The 26,427-nt window shown below is 46.1% G+C and overlaps 1 protein-coding gene across 5 annotated transcripts; it reads left to right on the top strand.

Annotated features, from left to right (window-relative positions):
* The first annotated feature begins 271 nt into the window (after positions 1 to 271).
* MAP3K8 (mitogen-activated protein kinase kinase kinase 8) lies at positions 272 to 25,796 on the top strand. 5 transcript variants are annotated; one of them, XM_080975307.1, is made up of 8 exons: positions 272 to 485; positions 12,332 to 12,420; positions 14,540 to 14,904; positions 17,480 to 17,644; positions 19,326 to 19,587; positions 21,917 to 22,023; positions 22,835 to 22,987; positions 25,006 to 25,796. In XM_080975307.1, the coding sequence occupies exons 2-8, from the start codon at positions 12,402 to 12,404 to the stop codon at positions 25,345 to 25,347; spliced, it is 1,413 nt and encodes a 470-aa protein (XP_080831433.1). In that variant the 5' UTR covers positions 272 to 485; positions 12,332 to 12,401; the 3' UTR covers positions 25,348 to 25,796. The 5 variants fall into 5 exon arrangements, with proteins under 5 accessions (XP_080831433.1, XP_080831436.1, XP_080831437.1 ...); XM_080975309.1 differs by lacking the exon at positions 272 to 485 and adding an exon at positions 4,148 to 4,190; XM_080975308.1 differs by lacking the exon at positions 272 to 485 and adding an exon at positions 8,431 to 10,743.
* Positions 25,797 to 26,427: the final 631 nt, after the last annotated feature.

Consider the following 26,427-nt stretch of genomic DNA (forward strand, 5'->3'; position numbering starts at 1 on the left):
AGATGAGCCAAGGGCCACATGGCCGGGTGCTAAGCTCCTTGATAGCTTGATTCCTCCTCCATGTGCTGTGTGATAAAGCTTTTCCATGGGCCTCGCCTCTGGAGTCACGGCACATGCTTGGGCTATGGAATCTCGTGTGGCACACCCTCAAAAATGCACCGTGGCAACTTGAGAAAGAGACGCCTCTTCATCCTGTGAGGTTGGCCCTCTTGGGAGCCAAGGGTGTCATTAAAATTAATTGTGAGTTTCAGAATGCTAATAACCCCGGCAGGTTTTTTAAAATAGTGACACCTGAAGGTCCGGCTGCACATTAGGTGCTCAGAAGGACGTACTGCTCCTCGGCTCCACTTGTCTGTTCCTCACCCTGTATTCCTCCCATTGTTCCACATCTGATATACTTCCTTTGCACGGATTTCTTGAGGGATTAGCAGGCTGAGAGAGGATCTCGGTGGAAGATGAATCACATGGACTCCATCTTCAAGAAGGTGAGCCCAGGAAAAGCAAGGCTGGAATGGATGAGAGATAAGAGAAACCCCATACATGTTATCTGCCTGTTCACATGTCTCTGGTGTGGATTAAAGGGGAAGACATAGAGAGACATGTATTTTTATTTTAATCTTTTCCCCTTTGAATGGAAAAGTTCCCTTCCACCCCAGGCTCTTAAAATCTTGACCTGAAAAGATGACTTCGGTGGAGCTTCCACACGGAAATGATCTGTGGAGAGTTTTGCAAAATAATTTGCGGAAGGTGAACTTTAGCTGGACTGAGGCTAAAGAGACTTGGGTTCAAATCCAAGCGGCAATCTGGCACACACTTACTCGGGAGTAATTCCCATTGAACTCGGTGGGGCTTGCTTCTGAGCAAGACACATATAGGATTGCAATGTTTAAGTCAGAAAGCCCACTGGCGGTGCAATCCTAAGCATGTCTACTCAGAAGTAGGGCTCCAAGGATTTCATTGGGAGAGACTGTGGCCCAAAACGCTTTTAGACCGATCCCTGTTCTCCAATCTGCCTCCCAGGGTTGTTCTGGACTTCTGGGTGAAAATGTGGGCTAAAAATGCTACATATGCTAGGCATCGTTGAAGTTGGAAGAGATATAAAATAAATAAAGGGTGAAGTGATAACTTTGGAGAAAGTGGGGCAGCATCTGATGAAATGAGAATGTGAACGTAAAGCTTAGCCGGAGCTGTTCATCGAAACCTCATCTCAAATCTTTCCAAGAACAGTATGCTTGTCCTAAGAGTGGTGCAGTCAATCCAGGACTTAATTTGGATGATCTTGCAGAATCTGGGTAGCGCCAGTGATTGTTTTCATGTTCATCTGAGGTTGGCTGGGGTGGTTATGGTGTGGGTGAACCCTTTTATAGTCTCGTATCCTGACTTCATGTTTTTAACACTCGCTGGGGTGTGTGTGTTTTTATTGTTCTGTTATTGCTCTGGTTGTAAATCACTTTGGGACTTTTTGTAGTGAGAAGCCATATACAAATTTAATAAACTCAAACCTGCTTCAAAATGTGATAAGCCCTCCATGATGCATGGGGGAGGGACCCTGATACATGTTTTGCTACATTTTGCCCCAAAGTCCTGCCTTGATGACGGCACCTGCATACCCAGGGAAGCTGGGCCAGTAAAAGGAATGGCTTATCATTGATCTTCAATGGGTGTGTTGTGACCTACAACTGAACTGTAGTCTACTCTAGAGGCGACATGCCAGCGATACCTTTTTAAGAGAAGGGAAAAGATGGAGATTAGGCGAAAGGGGAGGTGAAGAGAAAACTCAGCCATGAAGCTCATAGGGTGACGTCTGTCCAGTCATTTCCTCTCAGCCCAACCAGGGTTGTTGCAGGAATTAAATGAGGAGGTTATGCCACTTTCAGCTCCTTGGAGAAAAAGGTAGGATATAATAATAATAATAATAATAATAATAATAATAATAATAGAACAGAGGCAGGAGATGAATGGGTGTATAGAATCAAAGATTCTAGGTACATCCCATATGCACTTTATATCTCAGCATCTCATTTTATGATTATGCCCTGACTGGGACAATAAAAGGGTATTGCCACCACAGGAAACTAGAACTGCAACTGGAAAACACCAACAACCATTTCTGTTATTTGCTCTCATTCAGACTTCACAAGCTTATCTAAAATATGGATGATGTTCTGTCAAGTGATCTATAGGACTAGATCATTAAATAGGACTATAGCTATATCATTTTGGTGGTGGTGCTGTTGTTGTTGTTGTGGGGAATTGCCCCAGGCCTCACACATGGAGGGGGGTCACATCAAAACTGACAATCAACATTAATAAGTAGGCATTAACCTATGGCAAACCTAGTAAAGGCCCACAGGGAAGTGGGGGCAAAGGATATATAATGGCCCATAGGGATGTAACTACAAATTGTATTTGTTAGAATAGCCAAATCTCTTTTAAACTGGCATGATACATCAGAGACTAAAATTTTGATATTTCCCGCTGAGTTGTATGGACAAATTAATGTTTTTGCTTAATTTTACTTTAGACTCCCTTTCTCTACAAGATGAAGAGGGGATTGTTCCGTTCTATTAACATGGAATTAATAGAAAATAAATATTTTTTTTAAAACTTGCTTTAAATGTGCAGATGGGGGCCTTAGAAACTTCCTCATCCTAATATGACCCCCTATAATCCAAGAAAATATGGAGGGCACCAGGATGGCAAAGGCTGCTCTACAATATCTGTGTTATTTTAACCAGGTTCTGATTTGTCTTCCAACAGCAGAGAGAGGAGAGCTGTTAAGTGCTGGAAGCACAGCCTTTACGGTGGCTGTGGAAATCCCCCTGAAATGAGAATTTCCGCTTCTTTAGTCACCTGCAGAAATGCCTGCAGGGTGCGGCCTTCCCCTCTGGCTTTTGGAGAGGCAGTTTAAGTATAGCTAGAACAATTCAGAAGGCCATTAATCCCTATCCCCCACTGCAAACAAGTCTAAGGATGGGTAAATGAAATAAACATATGTTATTCCCCACTTAACTCCTTCCTGCTGTTTCCTGAGTGCCACACTTTTGTTTGTAATGTCCCCGGGGCAGAGACCTGCCCTCTTATGCTTTGCAAAACACCATGAATGTGCCAAAGTGTTGCAGGGGTTTGCATGTGGGACTAGAGCCCCGCAGAGACCAGGGTTCAAATCTCTCACTCAGCCACGAAGCTGGACAAGTGGTTTTGGGCCAAGTCATCCACCCAACTCTCATCCTGACCTACCTCCCAGGGTTGTTGCGAGGAAAGCAAAGCAAAGGGAAGAGAGACATCTTACACCCAGCCTGAGCTCCTGAAGAAATAACCACCATATTAGTTTAGCTTTGTTTTTATGATTTTGTTCCTCAAAAAAAACACAAAAAAATCACTGTAGTTTTGCTTGCCTCTTTTGAGGGAAAGGAGCAGAAAGCTATGACGTACACAAAAAATGTCAGGGTTTCCAAGGTTTCGTGGGCTTAAAAAAAAAAGAAAAAGGCTATACTTCGAAAATTCCTGCAGCTCCCCCGCAAAAAGAAGAGGAATTTGGAAGGCAAGGCAGGTGCTTGAACTCCCTGGAGCAAATGTAGGAGTCAGTGTGGTGCAGTGGTTCGAGTGTCGGACTAGGACCTGGGTTCAAATCCTGACGCGACCTCCCTCACAGGGTTGTTGTGTGGATCAATTGAGGAGAGGGAGAGCCATGCGCGCCACCTTGGAGAAAAAGGCGGAGTGTGAATGCAACCAATCAATAAAGATCACAAAGAGTTGAAGGATCCGATCCCGCGGCTGCAAAGCGCCAGCCAGTTCCCGCTTCGGTCGGGTTAAGGGAACAAGCGAAATCGAAACCGGAGGTGGAAGCAGCGGCCGGACAGTCTCTGCGCGTCGAGGAGCCGTGAGTCAGTCCGTCGGCCGCCCGGCTGGTCTCGGGATTGCAGGCGGAGCTCCGCCTCCTCCTCCGCCGGGCTTTCCCCCGTCACGGCGGGGACTGCTCCGCCAGTGGCTCCGGGTGCGAGTTCGGAGAGAGGTGGCCGTCCTGCCCGGCTCCGGCTGCTGCTGCCTTCCTTGCTCCCGGGGCGCCAACTCCGCAAAGGCGCTGGAGGCGAAGCTGGCTGCGCGGGACGCGACGCCGGGAAGCGGGGCAGAGACCGACGCCCGCCCCGTCGGAGAGCCCCCTCGGAGAGCCGAGGGAGAGAAAGCAAGTAAGCATCGGGGCCACCCACCCAAAGAACGACGGCTGCGGCTGCTGCGCATTTTTGCTGAAAGGTTCCCCCTCGCCCCGAGTTCCGCTTTTCGAATTTTCCATATCGAAATTAAATTAACCTGTTGCCTGTCCTGAGCTTCCGATACATAGCGAGATATATAGTGCTTTATAGACATCTCCCATTCAGTTTTAATATGAAAAGGGACCTGCGTTTTAAACTTCCGCAGCAGCTGCGTGGTGATAGGAAGAAGGGGCACTTTCTCTTCCCATTTTACAGCTGGGAAACTGAGGCTGAGAGTGACTTGTCCGCGGGATATCATGCCGAATAGCATTGGGGTGATCCCTCTTCATTAAGAGGGCGTATTTATTAAGGAGATGAACCTATGATGACAACATCCCATTCCCAAGTGCTGTGATGCTTTAAAAAGCTTATATAGACTTGGGCTGCAATCCTGTACACACTTAACCTGGGAGCAAGCCCTATTGAACTCAATGGGCTCACTTCTGTGTAAGGCCAATTCCTTTTACCCAGAGTGCCACAGCCCCATTCCAGCGACATGATATTCAGATAATTTTCCTTTGGAGATAATGGGGTTTCCGACCTTAAATTAACCAAGCTGTAATTCTGTGCACCTTATATCTGGGTGTAAGTTCCTATTGAGCTCAGTGGGGCTTGCTTCTGAGCAGACGTGCATGGGATTGCAGCGTCAAGTGGTTTTTAATTGGTAATGTGAATCTGGAAACTGTCTTGGCCAGAAGGCAAACTTGCATTACAAATGCCTCTTCAGTCTTTTGCATTGACAGCCCATCAGATATTCACAGTGCTAGTGCGAGGGGATCTCAGCTGTGATTTCATCCATCCCTGCAGAGGAAATGAATGCAAGTGTGTTTGGGAAGTCCCCATTCAAAGCTCCCCTCTGGCGGTAAGCCTCTGGCGTGCAGCCTCAGACCCTCCCATGACAGCTAGGGGAATAATAAGGCTGAACTGCCTTATAGCATTGTTGTAAGGAATGGTATGTGTGAAGTGTTTTGGATACTCTAGAGAACTGCTAAGTACTGTTAAATTTGTTTAGGGTCAGAGTGTTCAAAGCTTTTATATAAACCCTGCACAAATAGTCCCTAGTAAATCAGTTTGTACCTGTAAAATGGAGTGTGTTTGTCTATATAAAACAGTTTTTTTTTTAATAGATCAGTTATTGCATTTTTAAATGCAAAAAATAAAAATAAAATAAAGGCATTTGGCACCTGAATGAGTCCTCATCCCACTGCAAAAAAGGAAACGCTTTCAATATATCTGAGGCTAGTGAAGAAACTGAACATAGAAAGTATTTGCGATTTTAAAAGTAGCAGCTGCTCAGGTTAAGTGCGATTGAGATAGAAGGTCTTTATCCATGCAGGTTATTGTGTCAGGACATTTTCCTGCAGCTCCTGTACCCAAATCCCTTTGTCTTAAAGCCTTAAACCATTGAAACTTATCTTAAGAGTCCAATGCCATTCAGTGCTAGTCCTACTCAGAGTAGATCCACTGAAATGATGAAGCCTAAGTTAGCAATGTCCATAGACGTCAGTGGGTCAACCCGGAGTAGGAGTAGTGTTTCCCTATTGCCCATTGTTACATCAAACATGCCAGTGGATCATTATTTAAAATAAGCCAGCTTGGTACCATTTGCCGAATGGTTGGAGCCAGGTTAAATGAGTTTAACTTGAAATCAGTGGGATAAGTTAGTTATGGCTTAACTTAGCTCCTACTGAAATCAACGGGCCTCAAAGTCCATGCAGCTAACTTAAGTCTGGATCTGACCCTATGAGCTTGGTGATGATGTCATTGACATATGCTTATAATGTAAGCAAAAAGGAATGTTTTCCTGCCCTGAGGAGGCTGCAGTATTACAATAGTGGGAGAGATGACAGGTGAGAACTAAGGGGTTAAGCCAGAGGTTTTGTGGGAAAGAAAGGAAGGTCTGGAGGAAGAAAGAGAATGTTTTGGACTAAAACTCCCATCAGCCCCAGCAAACATGGTCACCCATTGTCAGGAATTTTGGGAGCTGCGGTTCATAACAGTATGGTATAGTGGTTAGTGTGTTGGACCTTTGGCCAGTCACTGACTCTCAGCCTAACCTACCTCAGAGGGCTGTTGTGAAGATAAAATAGAGAGTGGGGGAAACCATGTATACCACCGTGAGCTCCTTTGGAGGTGGGATATAAATCTGACGATTATAATAGCAACAGTAACATATTCTGGCTATTCCTGACTTTGGGGTTTTGAAAGAAGAAGATGCCAAAATTGGGTTAAATTCAAACATGCTTATACTTAGAGAAGACCCCTTGAAGTCAGTGGGGTTTCAGTTAGCCATCACTAAAATCAACCCATTGTTTGTATGTTAACACTATGGATGGAGACTAGCAAGCAAAAGAAATGTGATTAGCGCGTGTCGTGTCACTTGGGCAATTGTGGAGCACGTAAAAAAGTAGTATGCAGAAGTTGCCATAGTTCCTTTTTCTACTTTTCATTGTTGCTGGGCTCTCCCGGCGCGAGATGTTGCATCATCTCGTGCGAAGGGGCAGCCGTGAGCAGAAGCAGTGGTTCTCCTTAGTGAACATGAAAGTGAAAGGGAGCCTTCTTGATTTCATTGGGTCACCCCCTGAGGAAATTTCACTGGGGATTTCTCTGCTTTTTCTCTTAAGACTTACAGGAGGGTGGCAAATGGTGTCTAGGCTTGGTGCCTCTGCCTTTTGAAGAGAGCTCAGTGATAGGACATGCGTTTTGTGTGCAGAAGATCCCTGGGGTCTCCGCTTAAATGGAGCTGGGAAAGAGGCCCCTGTCAGGATCAACCAAAGCTTTGCCCTTCAGATGTTGCTATACTACAACTCCCATCATCCCTGAGCATTGGGACTGATAGGTGTTGTAGTCCATCAACACTATATTGGCTCTCCCTAGCACCACTTTGGGGGTTTTGAGAGCTGCTTAACCACCAAGAGCGGAGGGGCAGTGCTAGGCAAGATGGGCCAACATCTTCCGCCTTTGTTCACATGCCCAGCTTGGAAACACGACTGGCATCCCCTGAAAGCCACTGCCTTCCCCTTTGGGGTGGAGAGGGTGAAAATATGCTGCCAACCGCAGTTCCCAGTGTCATGTCTGTCTGGATGCTCCCGACCTGACTCACCTGCAGTCTGTTTTGTTTACCTGATAGCAGCACGTTGCATGAATCAGATTTGTGGAGAGAAATGTAGTAAGCGGGGGAAAGGAAACAGGCCCGCCTCAAAATTAGGTCATGTTTCTGCCCAATGGGGACACAGGCAGGTGTCCTTGTCCCAGATAAAGGAATGCTTGCTTACGCCTCCTCTTAATAGCTTTGCTGGTCAGCTACTCCAGAGTTACCTGGAATGCCACCTTAATAGGAACCTGCAACGTTTCTAACCCATCACGTGGGGAGCGTTCCCTGTGTGGCACTTGGCAAGGTCTTCTTGGCCAATCCCAATGTGACAACAAGTGGCTTCCCCTAGCTAGCATCCCTCCAGGGGACTTAGCACTTTGTCGGTACTTTGTTGTGCAAGAGGCTCAAAGGTCAGCTGTGCTGCAGGTTGCCTGGAATAATCTCTCCTGCCTCCTCCCTATGTCCTGGCAAAGCTCCTTCAGAGTCTGCGTGGGACCATCATCACTGCTAGAAATGGGAAACAACAGCCACAGGCCTTTCCCCACCAAGAAAATTAAAATCCGGTCCTGATACAACCTAGATACAGAGCAAAAGTGCCTTGAAGGGGTATGTACACTGGAAGATGGGAGAGTCAGGGGCTCTCCAGATGTTGCTAGACTACAATTCCCATCATCCCTGACCATTTGCTGTGCTAGCCGGGGCTGATGGGAGTTGGAGTCCAGCAACACCTGGAGGGTCACATGTTTCCTACCCTTGTGTGACTCTGCTGATTTAAACTGCTTTACCTAGTCATTCCCTTTCCTCAGGGAATTCTGGGAGTTGTAGTTTTGTGCATTCAGGTAGGTAGCCGTGTTGGTTTAACGCAGTCAAAATAAAAAATTTAAAAATAGTCCAGTAGCACCTTAGAGACCAACTAAGTTTGATCTAGGTATAAGCTTTCGTGTGCATCTGAAGAAGTGTGCATGCACACGAAAGCTTATACCTAAAACAAACTTAGTTGCTCTCTAAGGTGCTACTGGACTATTTTTTAACTTTTTATTAGTTTTGTGCAGTGAGGCTAAGGAGCTCAGGAACCGCAGTTCCAAATATTTACAAGGCGTGCATGTGTGTGTTCAAAGAGTCCATTAATTATCACCCTATGAAGATAAAGGGAAAGGGTGTTTGGGATATTTAGGGGTTCTTGAAGACAGGGTGGAGTATCTAATTCACTCAAAGGGGATGGCTGTTTTAGGTCACCTTTTGATGAGAGGGGCGTGGTCCACCATGCCAGGTTTCACTGCCAGTCTCACCACAAGGTTGTTGATCTGAAATTGCTGAATCTACAATGCAGAGTATTCCAGATCTTCCAGAGCTGGTTTAATGTGTGAATAGAACGAAGGGGCAGATTCATGCAACTTTTGTATCCACTGTTGGATGATTCATTGTATTGTTGTTTTAGGCAATCCATGCATAATAGTATATGCTCTAGAATTCCATATAAATTTGGCAAGCCCCAAAACTCATGTTTCCCAGGATTGTGTGGGCATGCGATTCTGATAAAGGTTGAATTCTTCTTGTGATGTTGTTCTACCTGAAACTCCACTGTGCTCTGCAAAATCAGCTGGGGGTTTTTTGGGAAAAAATCACTTGGGTGGCTCCATCCTAAGCGCTGTTTGCAGTGCTAGAATCTTGTCTATGGCTGGAGATGTGTAGGGAACCTTTATGCGAACACTGATTGTGGGAACCTGTGTCAGGAGTGTATGTTAGTCAAGCGCTTGAGTTGCTGTTTTGTACCGTAGATCGGGATATGCAGTGTGGTGCCCTCCAGATATTGTGCACTACAACTCCCGTCATTCCTGATGGTTGGCTATGTTGGTTGGGGCTGATGGAAGTTGTAGTCCAGTTGCTACACAAACTGCAGCAATTGTAGATCTCTTGGCTGTAAGAAAGTGTGTCAAATGATCAGTTGTATCATTTTGTGAGAGTTTCTTTCGGAATTCAGGAATTTATGAGCTTTTCCTGCCTGTTAGGAATACATATTTTTCTTTTTCAGAGGACAGGGCATATATGCCCTAAATACTATAGTGCTGAAGGTTTTGTATTAAAAAGGCCTACTTAATGAATGCACTTGAAGTCAAATATGGTGTCAAGTGTGGGGCAGGTAAAAACTTGGCTCTGCTGGAAGGTGAAGCCGCACCAACCTGGTGACCAGCAAAGTGTTGCCTAAGATACCGCTTTGAAAGAAAGTCATGAAGATCAGCTGACTGTCGGGTCCTCAGAAGCCCCTTCCAGTGCCCTGTCTTGCACAGTGCTTTGGAAGGGCAAAAAAGGACAGCTGATGTCATTGTGATGTCAGGTGATTGGCAGGTGGATGGCTGCTTACTCACCTGTTGAACCTTGACAGATGGGGGAGATAACAATCTGACCTGCTGGCCAGATGCTTTCTCCCTGCCATGCTGTGCTAGAGATTTAGTCTGCCAGTGTGAAACTTCGCTTCCGGGACCAGTGATCCAAACTGTAAAAGGAGAAAAATAAATAAAATGAAACCCATGTGAAAAACCCAGGGCTTTCCATCCTTGGAATACTGGGTGGAAGCAACTACTGGGGACGGGGGTAAAGGGAGGTATCTGTTTACTGAATTGGAAAGCATTGTTGTGGAAGAATCCCCTTTGCAAGAGCTCAATCTACTTTCCTATACCATCATGGAAACAATTATATCTTTTTAAAAGAACACTGATAAGCCTCACAATACAGCCATTTGAGTGTAGGCAGCAGGAAACCTAGGAGATGTTGGCCCTGGCAATCTAAAAAGAACAACAACATTAAGATGGGGACACTTCTGGCTGTTTCTGGTAAAAAGACGAAAGTATCCTATCTCATGGTCTGTTTCAAAATAATATAAGATGGGTCAAATCACACCCTTCAGCTAGTGAGTGGCTCTCCCTTTCCCCAGTTCATATTATGGCTGTGGACCAGCATGTTCAGCCCTGCCTCTTCTCTTTCTTTTAATTTCATACTGGAGGATTGCAATCTGCAGATGGCCCTGATCCTTTTTGCAAAGTCGCTGCAAGGTCCGCAGCCTCCTGACGTGGTCCTTTAACATAGATCCCGATGGGTGTGTTTTCCACGTACCCTGTTTGAAAACATTTGCCAGAAGGCTTCCACAGCTATGTTCTGAGAAGGATGAAGATAAGGATCTTGGCCAAGGATGATAACTAAGCATGCCACTCTGACGAGGCACGCAGGGCTGCCTGACGGCTGCAGCAGATCAGGTGTCACCCGTCCAACCTTGGGAGGAGTTAATTGATCTCTCTGTGTCACTGTCCAGTTCTTCCTTCTTGTCATATGTAGACACTAGCGGCTTGTGTTCAGCAAGCCAGGTGAGTCAAGAGGCACTTGTCTTCATCTAGAAGAAAGGTAGGCATACTTTTTGCATTGTATTTGAAAGTGATGGGTAGTCAGGGTGAAATTTAGACCGCTTTCAAAGGACGGTCCATCTCCAGTCCTGTCTGAGATGGTCCGATCATCTTAAAAGCATGAGAAAATATAGCAAGCCTGCTGGATCAGGCCCATTGAGTCCAGCATCCTGTTCTTACAATTGCTACTAGGTGGTCAGAGGAAGCAAGGCTTCTGAATCCCATTTGCTGGAAACCACAGGAGGAGAGAGTTCTCTTGTGTTCATGTTCTGCTCCTTGGTTTCCCACAGGCATCTGGTTGGTCATGGTGAGAGCAGGATGCTGGACTAGATGGTGATTGGCCTGCTCCAGCAGACTCATCTTACATGCTTATGTGGGAATGCCTGTGAGCTGGACATGGGTGCAACTGTACTCTGCTCACCTGTGATTTCCAGCAGCTGGTATTCAGAGCCATGCTGCATCTTACAGAGGAGGTAGAACATAGTCATTGGGCCCAGGGCTGGGCAATATATTGATATATGGTCCAAAACCGGTTTGGAGTCCATATCGTGATATCGGTTTCATCGGTTTCGACTTGGCAATATATCGCAAATCACGATGCGTGTTAGGGCTGTGCGATCTATCATCCAAAACTGGTTGAAAGTCCATATCATGATACCATGGTACCTCGGGTTAAGTACTTAATTCATTCCGGCGGTCCATACTTAACCTGAAACTGTTCTTAACCTGAAGCACCACTTTAGCTAATGGGGCCTCCTGCCGCTGCCGCGCCGCCAAAGCATAATTTCAGTTCTCATCCTGAAGCAAAGTTCTTAACCTGAAGCACTATTTCTGGGTTGTCTTCATTTCTGGGTTAGCGGAGTCTGTAACCTGAAGCGTATGTAACCTGAAGGGTATGTAACCTGAGGTACCACTGTATTGGTTTCATAATTTCATAATTTCTGGCTTGGCGGTTTCATAATTTCTGGCTTGGCGGTGTATTGTGAATCATGACACGTGTGTGTGTGCGCGCACGCACTATGCAAAAATCACAATGTGGGAAAAACCATGAAGCCAGACAATGCCTCTACATAGCTCCATCCTTATGGTGATATATCAGTATATCGTGATGTTTGGCTGGTGATATATCACAAAGTTGCAAATCAGATATCACTCAGCCCTCATCGTGGCTAGTAGATGTTAACAGCCTATTCTTCCACAAAACTTAGCATGTGTCATCTTTCAGACAGGAAACACCCCCACCCTTTTCTCAGGACTTCTCTGTTTCTTCCTATGAGTTCAGGGCCAAATCATCTAATGAGAATGAGGCTCTTCTCCAGTGGTGTGTGCTATTCCTTAGAAGTTCTGTGTTGCCTAAACAAAAACAAAGGGGATACGTTCCTCTTTGCCTCTGTGCAAAAGGTGCTAAAAGGTAGTCTGGCTTGACTTGTGCTTTTTAATAAAACACCAGAGGGTAAATATGCTTCTGAAGCCAAAAAATTTGCTCAAGCCCCAGTTTCCTTCTTACCAATGTCTATGGCGATATGTTATGTGTTGGGGAATTTCCAGTCACCTGATGGTCTAAAATAATGCAATCCTTGTTTTTCCAGGTTTTTAAGGAGTGTGTTGTGAATAGGAAGGTTCCTTCTGATTGTGGACTGGAAAGTGCTTTTAGTTGGCATGTCAGTTTTGGATTCCTGTAAGTTCCCCTCCCCAATCCTCTTACTGAAACTATGTCAAGAATCACGTAGAAAACAAAACAGCAACAAGCTGGAAGCAAAACAATGGGAGGGGTGCCATTTCAACTGATCACACTATAGTTGCAGAATGTTTTTGGTAGCTTCCTGTAATGTGGAGTCTTGCAGGGTTTTTTTTTTTCTTTTTAATGTTGCACCACATATTGCTGGAATGCAAAAAAAATTTAGAAAGACAAATTGCATAATGATTATCCTGTTACAGCCATTGCAGCACATTCTTTGATTGTCCTGGTGGGGAACGTGACTTTGGTCACAGCTAGGGACACAATCCAGAGTGAGCTCCAGCCTGGGTTTCCTTGTAATGCATAGGAAGGATTGTGATACCTCTCAGATTCCAGATCTTTACTCCAAATGGTAGCACTTCTGCTGATGGGATATTGCATATTCTCAGCCCAAAGCAGACTCTCTCACTCTCTGTTTTCTTTTAAACTGGGAAATCGTTATGCTTCCACCAGATATCACGGACATAGGCAATATGGCTGTGGTGCATGGATTGCAGCAGCTGGAATGTGATGGCATGGACACTCATTGGCTAGTTTCTGTGACGTGATGAACCACACCTGCCACACAGCCTGTGTAATTCTTATGCATTTCCCACATCAATTTCTTTGCTGGATGAGTGCTCCTCTCATCAAATGCATTTAAAAAGGGGGAAAGGGGGGCATGGGATCTAGGCAGGTTTCAACCAATGAGTGAAGGAGGTGGCCTGGGGCTTCCCCAGCCTGCAGCATTTCCCTGGTAGATTCCCCACCCCCCACTGCTAAACTTGAGCAGCCACTGTCACAGGCAGCCCATACACTCTTCTCTAGTACATATAGGGCCAAAATCACCTTTTCGATGCCTGCTGGAAGGTGCAGGGGTGGGGAAAAGGGCAGGACAGAGTCTCCTCCAGCAGGCGGCTGCAGCAGAAGGTATGACTTCTCTTTCAGAAGGAGGAGGGCAGCTGTAGGGAAGGCCCCACAGCAGGGGCCATCCCATGCTGTCCAGAATTACACCAGAGATATGGAACTCCCACCACCTCTGACCATTGGTCAGACTTCCTGAGGCTGATGGGAGTTGAAGTCCAGCCACCCCTGGCAGCCTACAGGTCCACTAGCCTTCAAGCACACAGTGATATCCCTCCTCCCCTGTACTTGTAAGCCTAGTCAGCAAAGTGTGCACCTCAACTCCACTGACCCGAGCCCATTGCAGTCGCTGCTGCAGGCTTGGATCCTTAGCTCTCTTCCAATCTGTTGTGTCGGAGAGCACTGCCTTCCCATCACATTAATCCAAAAGGGCCCTGTGGCCTTCAGATGTTGTTGGAGTCCAAACCCCAGCAGCATAGCCAAGGGTCAGGGATGTTGCGCATTGGTCAGGCAACCTCTGGAGGGCCACAGATTCCCCATCCTTACAGCAGTATCAGTACAAATCTCCTTTTGACCGTCCTCTGAAAAAGACCATGTTAAGTCCCATTGATTTCAGGGGTGATTAATGCACAGTTAACATGCAAGTCCGGTGGGACTTAAAAACATGTGTAACCTTGGCCCACTGTAAGAATCCCTTATGGCCATCTGCCAACTTGCCCAGTTGCTTTAACTGGGGCTTGCAGTCTGATCCTATACATGTTTCTTTGAAAGTAGGCTTTGCTGAGTTCAATGAACTTGCTTCCTAGTAAGGTCACAGCCGCTCCATACATTCTAATCTCATATAAAACATGTGGCTTTCTGCAGAGAATCCTGGGAGCGGTAATTTGCTAAGGCCATTGGGTACTGTAGCTCTGTGAGGAATAAACTACAGTTCCCATGATTCATTGGGAGAAACCATGTGCTTTAAATGTGTGTTACATGTGTAGCATGGATGTGACCTAAATATATATAGGATCCCTGCCTTATGCCTGTTTAACTACGCAAGGTTATGGTCTAAAATATGTAGACTCCATAGGCTTCTTCTCCCCCTTCAGTGTTAAGATATGCGTGTTCTAACTGCAGATGCCCAATAACTTCCTATGTTGAAATCATTTCGCTTTCTTCTTTAACTAACTGTGAAATCTTATTCTGCTCTTTCTTTGTGTGTGGTTTGCAGGTAGGATAAGGGGAAGAGGGAACACCGTGATGGAGTATATGAGCACCGACAGTGACCATAAGCAGGAGATTGACTTATTGCTAACAGACTTAAATATGTCTGAAGTGATCGACATCATGGAGAACCTTTACCCAAATGGAGACCTTGCCGTTTACGAAGACAGCCTGCTTGCCCTGTGTCCGGAGACGAACAAGAACGAGGAGCGCGCAGAATCCTTACTGTTCAGCGGAAGGGAAGTTTCAGTGTTGTCGTCCGTCAAGTATGGGACCGTGGAAGACTTGCTGGCTTTTGCAAACCAAGTGTCCAACACTGCCAAACAGTTTTGCCGGCCCAGAAGACAAGAGTCTGGAATCATATTAAATATGGTACGTTCTTTTCTTTGAAATGCCCGCCTGCCATTGGCCTGTGCTTGATTCAGAGGCAGTAAGCCTCTGGCTAGCAGTTGCTGGGAGTCACAAATGGGGAGAATGCTGTTGCTTATGGGAAGCCCCAGAGAAGAAAATGAGTGTGTCTGGTTGGCCACTGTGGGAACAGGATCCTGGACCAGCTGGGCCTGATCCAGCAGGCTCCTCTTGTCCTCCAGTTGCTGTTGAAGGCCGTGGGATGTGCTGGTAAAAAAAGGGCTCAAAGTTAGGGTCTCCAAGATAGACTCCGGTTTGTGGATTGGATGACCTAGATGCACAAAATGCAACACGCATAGACTAAAATCATAGGAAGCTCCTTGATACAGAGTCAGATCACTAGTCCATCTCGCAGCAGGTTTCAGACAGGACTCAGGGCTTTTGTCTGCAAAGCATGTCCAGAAGCTATAGCTCTTCCCCAAACCTTGTCAGTTATTGGAATTTACTGAGGAAATGGACCACACAGTTTTGATTTTTTTTCATGTGTAAGCTGCGTACAAACATTACAGCCCTACCTAGGGATAGAGTCCATGTGCCAAGTGTCTGGTAGGGAGAACAGGTGCGATCGCACTCCCCTCCATGAGATGAACTGGATTGGGGGACAAGTATCCCCCGATCTGTTTCATGCTTCAAGCTGCAATAGAAATTGACAATATTTTCCAATTGCATACCCAGATCTTAATCCTGTAATAGAGAGGAAGCCTTATTAAACAACTGAAAGAACATTGCTGTGAGCTTGGGCAGTGAGATAGAACTGGATGGGTCTTCCCAGCTGTTTTGGAATATTTTTTTATTGCCTTCTTTGCAATATGGACAGTGTGACTTTCTGTCAACAGCTCTGACTCTCGTGAACCAAGCCTGCCCACCCAAGGGGATGGGAGGGTATCCTGACGCAATGACAGTTTCATGGCTCTTGAAGTTGCATAGTGCAGAGGAGCTGGGAGACATAAATGTTGTGCAGAAGGCAGCTGCTGCAGCAGAGCTAAGGTGCTAAAGCCCCAGTGTTAGATCCTGCAAACAGCTTGGCTTTAAAATGCATATTGCGGTTTGAATATGGTGTCATCAATTGATTAATTAATACGTCTTGGTTGCCTGGATAGAGGATGGTGATGTTTGCATGTGTGCAGAAGCTAGCCCACTGCAAATGGGTAGAATTTTAATAATAATAATAATAATAATAATAATAATAATAATAATAATTTTATCATTTCTACCCTGCCCATCTGGCTGGGTTTTCCCAGCCACTCTGGGCAGCTTTCAACAGAACATTAAAAACAGAATAAATCATCAAGCATTAAAAACTTCCCTAAACAGGGCTGCCTTCAGATGTCTTCTAAACGTCAGATAGTTGTTTGTTTCTTTGACATCTGATGGGAGGGCGTTCCACAGGGCGGGCGCCACTACTGAGAAGGCCCTCTGCCTGGTTCCCTGTAACCTCACTTCTCGCAGTGAGGGAACTGCCAGAATGCCCTCGGAGCTGGACCCCAGTGTCTGGGCAGAACAATGGGGGTGGAGACATTCCTTCATGTATATCCGTTGCTTTGCCCACTTTGACCTCTTGGTCCTGCACCCCTGGACCAAGAAAGGAATGTGGCGCCAGGCTCAAAAAGCTTCCCCACCTCTGATCTAAACAAACAGCTGACTAAATGTTGCAGCCGTACTTTTAATTGTGAGAAGCTCAAAATCTCACCTTGCGCTGTTTGAGAACCTTGCATACATAGCGCTTTTGCCGGCCAGCTGTGCTTGTGGTTTCAAAGTACCATTCAAACCTGCATGACGCAATGAGGCTTTATATCTCTCTGCTTATCTTCTCTGAATATTTCGGAAAAGTGCTTCTTTCCCGCTCCCCTGTACCGCCTTTGAGGGTAGGAAGTGTCAAAAACTGTTTGCTTACCTTCTCTAACCAAACCCACAGCTTTGTGGAGCAAGAGGCGGGCAGGTTCCAGGAATGAACAAACAAATCAGCAGATGGACTCATTACGCAAATCCCTCAGCCAGGTTGCTGTTGCCAGAGAGTAAGGTGCAACTGAGTCTTTATGGGAGGCTAATCGCTCACTGGAATTATAAATATTTCCAAAGCAAACTGAATACTTCACGTGCCGTTCCCATTTGATTGGTCTACATAAAGGCTGCTCCTTCCTTTGTGCCACAAGGCTTCTTTGTACTGCGAAGAAGAAATCAGGCAAAGTTAGGTTCCCAGAATGTGAAGGCTTCTCACTCGGAGGGTTGGACTAGATGACCCTTGGGGTCCCTTCCAACTCTTCTATAATTCTATGCTTGGCACACAGAAGGTCCCAAGCTCAACCCCAGGCAACTTCCATTTAAAAGATCTCGTGAAGTGTTGTGTGTGCAGGGACAGCGAGGCTGGAGAACCATGGCAAGAACAGATAGCGCTGGACAAGGTGGGATCAGCCAGTCTGATTCTGGGAGGGCAATACATATCTCCAAAAACTAGATATATCTTTCTCTGGCGAGTTTCTCATGGGGGAAAAAAATAGCCTCCTTTAATTTCCCCTCATCTTATTATTTTTTTCTATAGATCAGTCCGAAAAATGGGCGCTATCAAATTGACTCCGATGTGCTCCTGTTTCCATGGAAGCTAACCTATAGAAATATCGGGACTGACTTTATTCCACGGGGAGCTTTCGGGAAAGTCTACTTGGCACAAGATACAGAAACCAAAAAGCGCATGGCTTGCAAACTGGTACGTTCCTAGGGTTCCCTTTCCGAGGGTCTGTTATGTGCTGGGTCTGTACTGCTATTAGATGGACTTTCTGCTTTTCATTTAATGTAGTGATAAGTGGGGGGAGGGGGTATTGTTGCTTTTAGGATGGAGGAAATATCTGTCTAGATGTCGTTGGTTGTAGCCTGTGCTGATTCTAGACCCACTGAACTGAATGAGTATGGCTAACTTGGGGCCTATTAATTTCAGTGGGTCTTCTCTGAGGAGATAGCACCCAATATCTCCAGGGTGCTTATGGTGCACTCCGAGATGTGAATGGAGCTCAGTGCAAGCAAGGTCTTTGCCCTGTTGTCTGACACTTTGGGATTTGTGCATTAAGGGGAGGCATTAATTGGTGACAAATGGTGAAGATAATTACTGTATTTTTCGCTCTATAAGACGCACCAGACCACAAGACTGGTTTTTGGAAGAGGAAAAAAAGAAAAAAAATATTCTGAATCTCAGAAGCCAGAACAGCAAGAGGGATCACTGTGCAGTGAATGCAGCAATCCCTCTTGCTGTTCTGGCTTGTGGGATAGCTGCGCAGCCTGCATTCGCTCCATAAGACGCACACACATTTCCCCTTACTTTTTAGGAGGGAAAAGGTGAGTCTTATAGAGCAAAAAATACGGTATTTAGATGCATGATGATTATGGGAACCCAATCTGGGTCTGGTCTGTGCCCACGTTCAAAGGCCTTGTATAAATTCCATGTTTTTACAGTAGCCCTATCCCGGTGGATTTCTATTTTGAGTGCTTTCCTCAGGGCTTGCTCATATGTCACCACAAAACAATTGCTCAAACCATCAGTCTCCAGTTCTGCTTGCCACCCTCACCCTCAAGCCAAGCATTCCATCAACCAGTGGGGAGGCTGATGAGCGAAGTCCCATCTGCCTCTTCCAACTCACAGCTGGGACAGGGTGGTGGTAGTGGTCATTGTCCCTGCAGTTGCGTTGAGATTTGGGGATTCTGTGTGGTGAAAATTTCCAATCCCTCTCCAGCTGAGGAAGGCTGCAGTATTCTTTTGGGTAACAAAGGTACTCAAAGCAGCCGCCCAAGTGTTTCAGCCCGGTCCAGCGCCGAGGGCCTTCTGGCGGTTCCCTCACTGCGAGAAGTGAAGTTACAGGGAACCAGGCAGAGGGCCTTCTCGGTAGTGGCACCTACCCTGTGGAACATCCTCTCATCAGACGTCAAGGAAATAAACAACTATCTGACTTTTAGAAGACATCTGAAGGCAGCCCTGTTTAGGGAAGCTTTCACTGTTTGATGTTTTATTATGCTTTGAATTCTGTTGGGAGCTGCCCAGGGTGGCTGGAGAAACCCAGCCAGAAGGGTGGGGTATAAATTGTTGTTGTTGTTGTTGTTATTTATTTCCAAAGCAAGCCCCATTCTGGCTCCAGGATGTGGGTGCTGGACATTAGGCGTGCTCGACACACTTCGTCCACACATCAGCAAAGCAACCCTCCATTCAACTCCCTTGCCCTTCCTCAATTAGTTCACTGTTTCCTGAGCCTTTTGTATTCCCTACCACCTTCCTTCCCTTTGTAATAGTAAGCTCAGAGCACTGACACAATGATCTCCAGAGCATTATGTGTGTCAGTTCATGAACTGTGGATCTTTGCTCTTCCTGCTTTACTTAATCTGCCTCCATTTTGGCCCCTTAGGTCCCAGTGGAACAGTTCAAGCCATCGGACGTTGAGATCCAGGCCTGCTTCCGCCATGAGAATATTGCCGAACTTTACGGAGCCATCTTGTGGGACGAGACAATCCACCTCTTCATGGAGGCAGGAGAAGGAGGCTCTGTCCTGGAAAAGGTGGAAAGCTGTGGGCCTCTAAGAGAATTCGAGATCATTTGGGTGACAAAGCATATCCTCAAGGGACTTGAGTTTCTTCACTCGAAGGGAGTTATACATCAAGATATAAAACGTAGGTTATAATTCACTTTTAAACAGCTGTGCCCTCCCCTTACACCAGTTGCACTGTGTAGTGTTTGAAACCTTCAGTTTAGAAGCTGTGGCCCTCGGAATGTGGTTGGACTCCAGCTCCCATCAGCCTCTGCGAGTTTGGCCAATGGTCAGGGATGATGGGAGTTGTAGTCTAGCAACAGGATTATAGCTTGTCCTTACGTGCAATACCCATGATTTATAAATTGGGCTCAAGATAATCCTGGAAGTTCCTTAGAAGACCTATTTGGAGGTTGTCAGTGAGATTTGTATGTTTATCTTAAGTAAATGTTTATACCTATGATTTCTGTTCATTCGAATGTGGGAGAGTCTGTTGACAGAATGTTAGAAATATAAAGAAATAAAAGCCGCAGCTGTAAAAAGCATGCCAAAGCCAAACAGGCATAAGGATGACTTCCTACAGTCTGTTCACAAGCCTTCTAAAATAACCACCATAAATGAAGCCCTGTGATGCTTCTGAGGAAGGCAGGTTTTACATCTGTTAATAAGCAGAATAATAAATAGTTCTCCAATGAACCTCAGTAAGAAGGATATACAGAATGAGGCAGATGGTCAGTAATGGCATTTTAGGAGCAATTTCCCCCATGTAAACAGAGTATCTAGAATATGCCTCAGAGGTCACCTACTGTGGTTCTTGGAGCACCTTTGGCCTTTAAGCCAAGATTGGAAGTGGTCCTTACTGCACAGCCCTGGGCATGTCTGTTCAGAAATAAGTCCCATGAAATCCATGTACAGGATTGCTGCCTTAATATGTGGAAAACCACTACTTTTCCTTTTTAGAAGATGTGCATCCTTATTACTTACTTCTTAACAGGAAAAACATGTTCCAGATTCCTTGACAGTATTTGCATGCCGCCTGCTAGCAACAACAATTTACAATAACAATTCACATTAAAATAAAAAAAATCCTTCCAGTAGCACCTTTAAGACCAACTAAGTTAGTTCTTGGCATGAGCTTTCGTGTGCAAGCACACTTCTTCAGATACACTGGATCCAGTGTATCTGAAGAAGTGTGCTTGCACACGAAAGCTCATACCAAGAACTAACTTAGTTGGTCTTAAAGGTGCTACTGGAAGGATTTGTTTTATTTTGACTATGGCAGACCAACACGGCTACCTATCTGTAATTCACATTAAATTCACTTTGAAACTATAAAACCGTTGAATGCAGCATCAAGCTCCAGCAGCAGAGAAATAAAACCAATCGATCAAGCCCCAGGGTAGTGGAGCCAAAAATTCCGCAGAAGTTTTTGGGATAATTGTTTACCCTTATTTGTTTATTTTGCTTGTCATAGCCAAACAGGTTATGTGGGGGAAGCTCCCTTGAGTTTGTGATTGCTATGTTACAAAGGCCAGGATGCCCAAGGAGGGGAAAAGCCTTTCTTATTCTCCTCTACATCTATAGTTTTAGGCCAGGATTTGTAAAAAGAGCCTCATTAAGAGAGGTGTGTCCAGCTGAAATGCCATGAAGTCTGGTGTCTTTGGGGACGCCTGTCTCCAATCTTGCTCAGTTTATTGCTGTCAAAGGCTTCAGCTTCCAGCCTTTGCCCTGAAGCCTGAAAGCTACACAGGAGCTCCAGTTTGTTTGCCTTTTTATTTTTAAAAAATGTCCTGCTTCAGGTGTATTTTTTTAAAAAAACATTTCTTGGTTAGCCAGCCTATGTGGATGCTTGGACCCCATCAGTGTTAGAAGGATATTTACAGCCCCAGGAAAGGGAAACTAAACCAGACTTACTCAACCTCAGCCCTCCAGACGTTTTGAGACTACTATTCCCATCATCCCTGACCACTGGTCCTGCTAGCTAGGGATCATGGGAGTTGTAGGCCAAAAACACCTGGAGGGCTGAGGTTGAGGCAGCCTGAACTAAACCAAAAGGATTTCCCCCTTCCCACAGCCTCTTGTACATTTACACATAGGCTCTTGCAAAATTATTATTAATAATAATATAGGTAGTAGTAGTAATAAGAATAGTAAATAAAAGTGTAGCATTCTTAGCTATTAAAGATACCTAGGGGATAATGATATTTTGCATTTAATTTTAGTATTCAAAGCCCCTTGCGTACATTTCCTCAGTAAACCTTGCAAGCAACCCTGTAAGGTAGGCCAGTATTTACTCTTGCCGCATTGCAGGGGGATGACAGGGGAACCCACCTTCAAGTTGTTTAGTTCTGCTGGGGAGAAAAATGCAGCGCATATTGCCCTCCGTTTTGCTCCCCTGCACCTCAAGCAGATGTTGAGACTTCCTCTCCACGTCCCTAACAATCCCTCGTTTGCTCTCCTTTTGTTTCTAGCCAGCAACATTGTTTTCATGTCAACCAAAGCCGTTCTGGTGGACTTCGGTCTGAGCGTTCAAATGACGGAAGATGTTTTCTATCCCAAAGACCTCCGAGGAACAGAGGTAAGAACCATGTGCAAGAAGGGAGCCTTGCTGCTGTTTCTCTCATGTCATTGTAATGAGAGCTGAATGAGAAAGAGCTGCCACAAGGGCGGTGGCGGTGGGGTCATAGTCCCATCGGAGTATCTATTGGGAGCTTGTGCAGAACACTCAGCTGTATCTCCTTTTTGATGTGCTGATGAAAATGAACAAATAGTTGATTTGCACCATCTAAGTTTATAGGCAAAAAGTAATGGTAAAAAAAAAAAAAAAGAGCCTGGAATGCTTTAGTGATAACTGATAGTTTGGGGGGGGGGCAGGGAAAGTGGACTTTGGTTTAGTTGTATCCCATCATTTCACAGGAAGGTTTCAATCCTAATCTGCAGGTTGCAACGCTGGTCTGCAAATGTATGTGTGCTGAAGTTTCAGTTGCCCGGCTTACAGCATTTCTTCTCTATAACTGTTGGCTCAGTTAAGATGTAACACCAAACCGTGGTTTGGCACTACATGAATGAGCCCTCCTCACTTTGCTCTTTCCCGGGCTCCCGCTGTTTTTTTTTTTTTTTGTTAGCAGGCCTTAGTTTGACAAATGGTTTTGCCTCCAAGGCGAAATGGGAAACCCACTTCAAACCCATCAGCCCTTGCAAGTGTGGCCAGGGATGATGGGAACTGTAGTTCAGCATCATCTGGAGAACCAAAATAATTCCCCCACACCTATGCTAGAAGAGGGGGGTGGGGAAAATAAAACCACTTCCCTGTTGCCCAATCTTTCTTGCTGTTAAGACTGTCAAGATTCAAGACTGGAGCTAATTTTCCCTCTGGGTTCCGTTTGCAGATTTACATGAGCCCAGAAGTGATCCTTTGCCGAGGCCACACTACAAAAGCCGACATCTATAGCCTGGGAGCAACAATCATCCACATGCAGACTGGCATCCCGCCATGGGTGAATCGCTATCCCCGTGCGGCGTACCCCTCCTACCTCTACATAGTAAGCATGGACTTTGACTGCGTGGGCACATCCCCCTTTCTGATAGCACCTGCCTTATTTTTAGGCTTGTTGACTTCCTCTAGGCACCTGGTTGGCCACTGCAGGAAACAGGGTACTCCCTTAACTAGCATAGGAAGCTGCCTTAGATCATGTCCGAGTTATTGGTCCATCTAGCTCAGAACTGTCCGCTGAGCCTGGCAGTGGCTTTCCAGGGTGTTGGGCAGGGGAAGGTCTCCCCCATCGCCCGCTACCTGGCTCTTTTGACTGGAGATGCGAAGGGTTGATTTTGGGACTTCTCCATATGCTCCATGCACCCCACCGCTGAGCCTGATCCAGAAATGCTCGTTTTGCAATGCTCTCGAGGGCAAAACTACAGGCTGAGTCACCCTGAGCAGTTGCCAGGCCCAGAGTGGCAACACAATGAGCACCACAGATAGGTATTTTCCAACCCCACTCGGAAATCGCACTCGGAATGAATTCTCACTGGGACACAAAGCAGGCATGTGATGTTTGAGGCCTGAAACCGGATTTCCAAGTTTCACTTAAAAAAAGCTACAAGAGACTCGGATTAGAGCAGCAGCTGTTGTGTGTGTTTATGTGTTCACACTATTTCCCCAAGCTATATATTTGCCCATTCCCCTGCTATTAGCCTCACCAAGCTATGTGGGTGGAAGGATACAAATACCTGTTGTCTCCACATACCCAGGAGCAGGATGAGGGGTGGTTTCATTTGGCATGGAAGGAAAGAGTTAGATTCTCACTCAGGACCACTGCTGTGACCCAAACTGGAGCTTGCTCCATCAGCTACTTATTAATATATTTCTAAGAATGCTTGTGTGTCTTCTGTACTGCCCCCGTCCCCAAAGTGTAACAAACCAGCAGGATCTGGACAGCACTTCAGATTGCAGGTGGGGGCTTACATGGTTAAACGCTTGTCAGTCGGCAGGGGATCCTGCACACAGTAAAATCGAAAGTTAGAGGAGCATTTGGGTTATGAGCTCCCCGCCTGTCGTCTGAAGTGGTACAGCCACAGCAGAGGTTTAGTGCCTCAACGGAAACGAAGCCCCAGATGTGCATTTCCACAGTTGCATCGCTCACTCCCAAGTCTATTTTTTCCTTTTCGTTTTGACCTTCTTGCTGTTTGAACTTGGTAAACTTCCATGGGATTGTGGAAGTATGAACAACAAGGGGAATGATTCCGTTTGTTTCTCTCTGATCTGAGTGGGAGGGAGGTGGAAACTGCAAGCTGTGAAGTTCACAGGCAGAATGTGAACTTGGCAGAGGAACTCTAGGGCGATGATCTCAGGCCCCCGTGACTGTCCCAAGGTTTTAGGCCTCGCAAACTGGAGCCATTGTGTGCAGAAGTGGGTTTTTTAGCAGATTTTCTTCAAGCCAGTAGCTGAGTGGTAGATCATCTGCCTTGGATGCAGAAGTTCCTAGGTTCAGTCCCTAACATATCAAGGTGGTGGGGGGGGGAAGAAAATTCTTGCTTGGAAACCTGGAGAGCTGCTGGCAGTCACTGTAGGCCGTGCTGAGTTGGCAGGTCCCCCTGACCCGATTCAGTATAAGGCAGCTCCCTACACTCCTGTGTTTGCATGGTGACCTTGATATCCCAAGCCTCTTCACAGTGCCAACCAGTGTGTCACGTTGCCAGCACACAAACCGATGTTTGCCGAAACCGAATCGATGCTCCATTTTGGCCTGCAAGCTGGATCATCCCCTAGTTGCTCTGTGTTCGTTGGCCCAGATTGCGGAGCGAGGATCTCCGACCTTTGGATGAACTCTAAGCCGGTTTGTTAGGGTTTGCTGTTCCGCTGTGAAGCTGGCTCTGTTTCCAGCTTTGCCGTGGTTCTCCACGACGGCGGCAGAGTGGCAGTTTTCCAAAGCATGAGTCAGGGCGAGGAAATTCCTAGAGTGGTAACCTTATGATAGAAAGGAGCCTCTCCGAAGCTGTTTTTCTCTCTCCCTCTCAGTGAGCATCGTGCTAAAAGCCGCCGGTTTTTCTTCCCTCTCGATAGATCCACAAGCAAGCGCCGCCTCTGGAAGACATTGCTGAGGACTGCAGTGCCGGCATGAGAAGGCTGCTGGAAGCTTCTCTGGAAAGGAACCCAAACCAAAGACCATCTGCCACAGAGCTGCTTAAGCACGAGGCCTTGCACCCGCCTCCGGAGGAACAGCCTCGGTGTCAGAGCCTGGACTCAGCACTCTTCGAAAGGAAAAGGCTGATGACCAGGGAGGACCTGGAGCTGCCAGAAAACATTGCTGGTACAAAACCAATCCTACATCTGCCCTCTGGGTGTGGCTGGATTCCAGCACCCATCAGCCAGTGGCCAAGGATGATGGGTATCATAGTCCAATAACCTCTGGAGGGCCACAGGTCCCCCATCCCTGCTCTAACAGAAGGGACAGGGTATGGGACTGAGCTTGTGCCAGGCAGGAGCGCTTTGTCAGGTCACAGGTCAAGGTGGAAGCGGCAGGTGAAGGGAGTGAGATGAACATGGGAGACTGACATAGACTCTTGTCAGAGTATTTGTCTGGAGGAGGGAGTGCACAGCTGCTCCTATCCAAAAGGCTCGACATGGACCTATCCCTGCTCTAGTCCTTTCCAGGTGGAGGCTGTGCTTACGGCAAGGTTGAAGTTTAAGGGCTTGTGGTCAAAGTCTTAGGATAAGGTCAGGCTAAGGTTCCCGTTCATTTCAGAAATCTCATTAGCTTCCCAGTGGAACGAGGCTTTAGCCTCAGTGCAGCAGATTCCTGGAAAATCAGTTCAATGACAAGCTCACACAAGTCACCCAGGAAGCTCTTGGGGGGGGGGGGAGTATTTTGGAGCTCCCAGAATTGTGAAATACTTTTCTCCAGTATTTTGATTACAGTATTAGGTTTGGTTTTTTGTTTTTGTTTTAAGAAACGGGACGTGTTGAGGGAAAACAACAGCAATGCAAATCATAGTTAAAACAACATACAATTTTTTAAAATGCAATTTCTCAAATTTTGTTGTGTTTTTTTTTTAAAAAAACACGAGTATGGGATTACCTGCATCCGACCTTTTCAAACAGCAATAGGCAAAATTATGTCTGACTGTCCAGAGATGTCCCACCCACATCCTGCTACTAGACCCTTTCTAAGATGATTGCTAAAATGTACCTTGTGTGGTTGGGGACAATATGCTAGCCCTTTAACAGTGCAGTCCCGTGCATGTTTACTCAGAACTAAGCCCTGCTGTGCTCCATGGGGGTTGCAACTGTGTACATGTGTTTAGAATTAAAGCAGTAACCTTTTATATGCCAGCTGTCCCATCAGTGGAGCACCACTACCTTTTGAGCTTGTAGCAATAGGTAACTAAGCTGCAGCAAAGGCAGAGCAAGGGTTTGTCAGACATTTGCATTAATGATGCCTGATTTTCCTGTGCTGGTTCCCTCTCTGGCATACAGGAGGTAAAC

The sequence above is a fragment of the Podarcis pityusensis genome (genome assembly GCF_964106645.2).
Source record: "Podarcis pityusensis genome assembly, chromosome: 12".
In the NCBI taxonomy this organism is placed as follows: Eukaryota; Metazoa; Chordata; class Lepidosauria; order Squamata; family Lacertidae; genus Podarcis; species Podarcis pityusensis.

Excerpts from the sequence above, each read along its gene's own strand:
- MAP3K8 (XM_080975307.1), top strand. Across the intron at positions 19,588-21,916 it reads TATACATCAAGATATAAAAC|CCAGCAACATTGTTTTCATG; the intron begins GTAGGTTATAAT and ends TTTTGTTTCTAG. Across the intron at positions 22,988-25,005 it reads ACCCCTCCTACCTCTACATA|ATCCACAAGCAAGCGCCGCC; the intron begins GTAAGCATGGAC and ends CCCTCTCGATAG.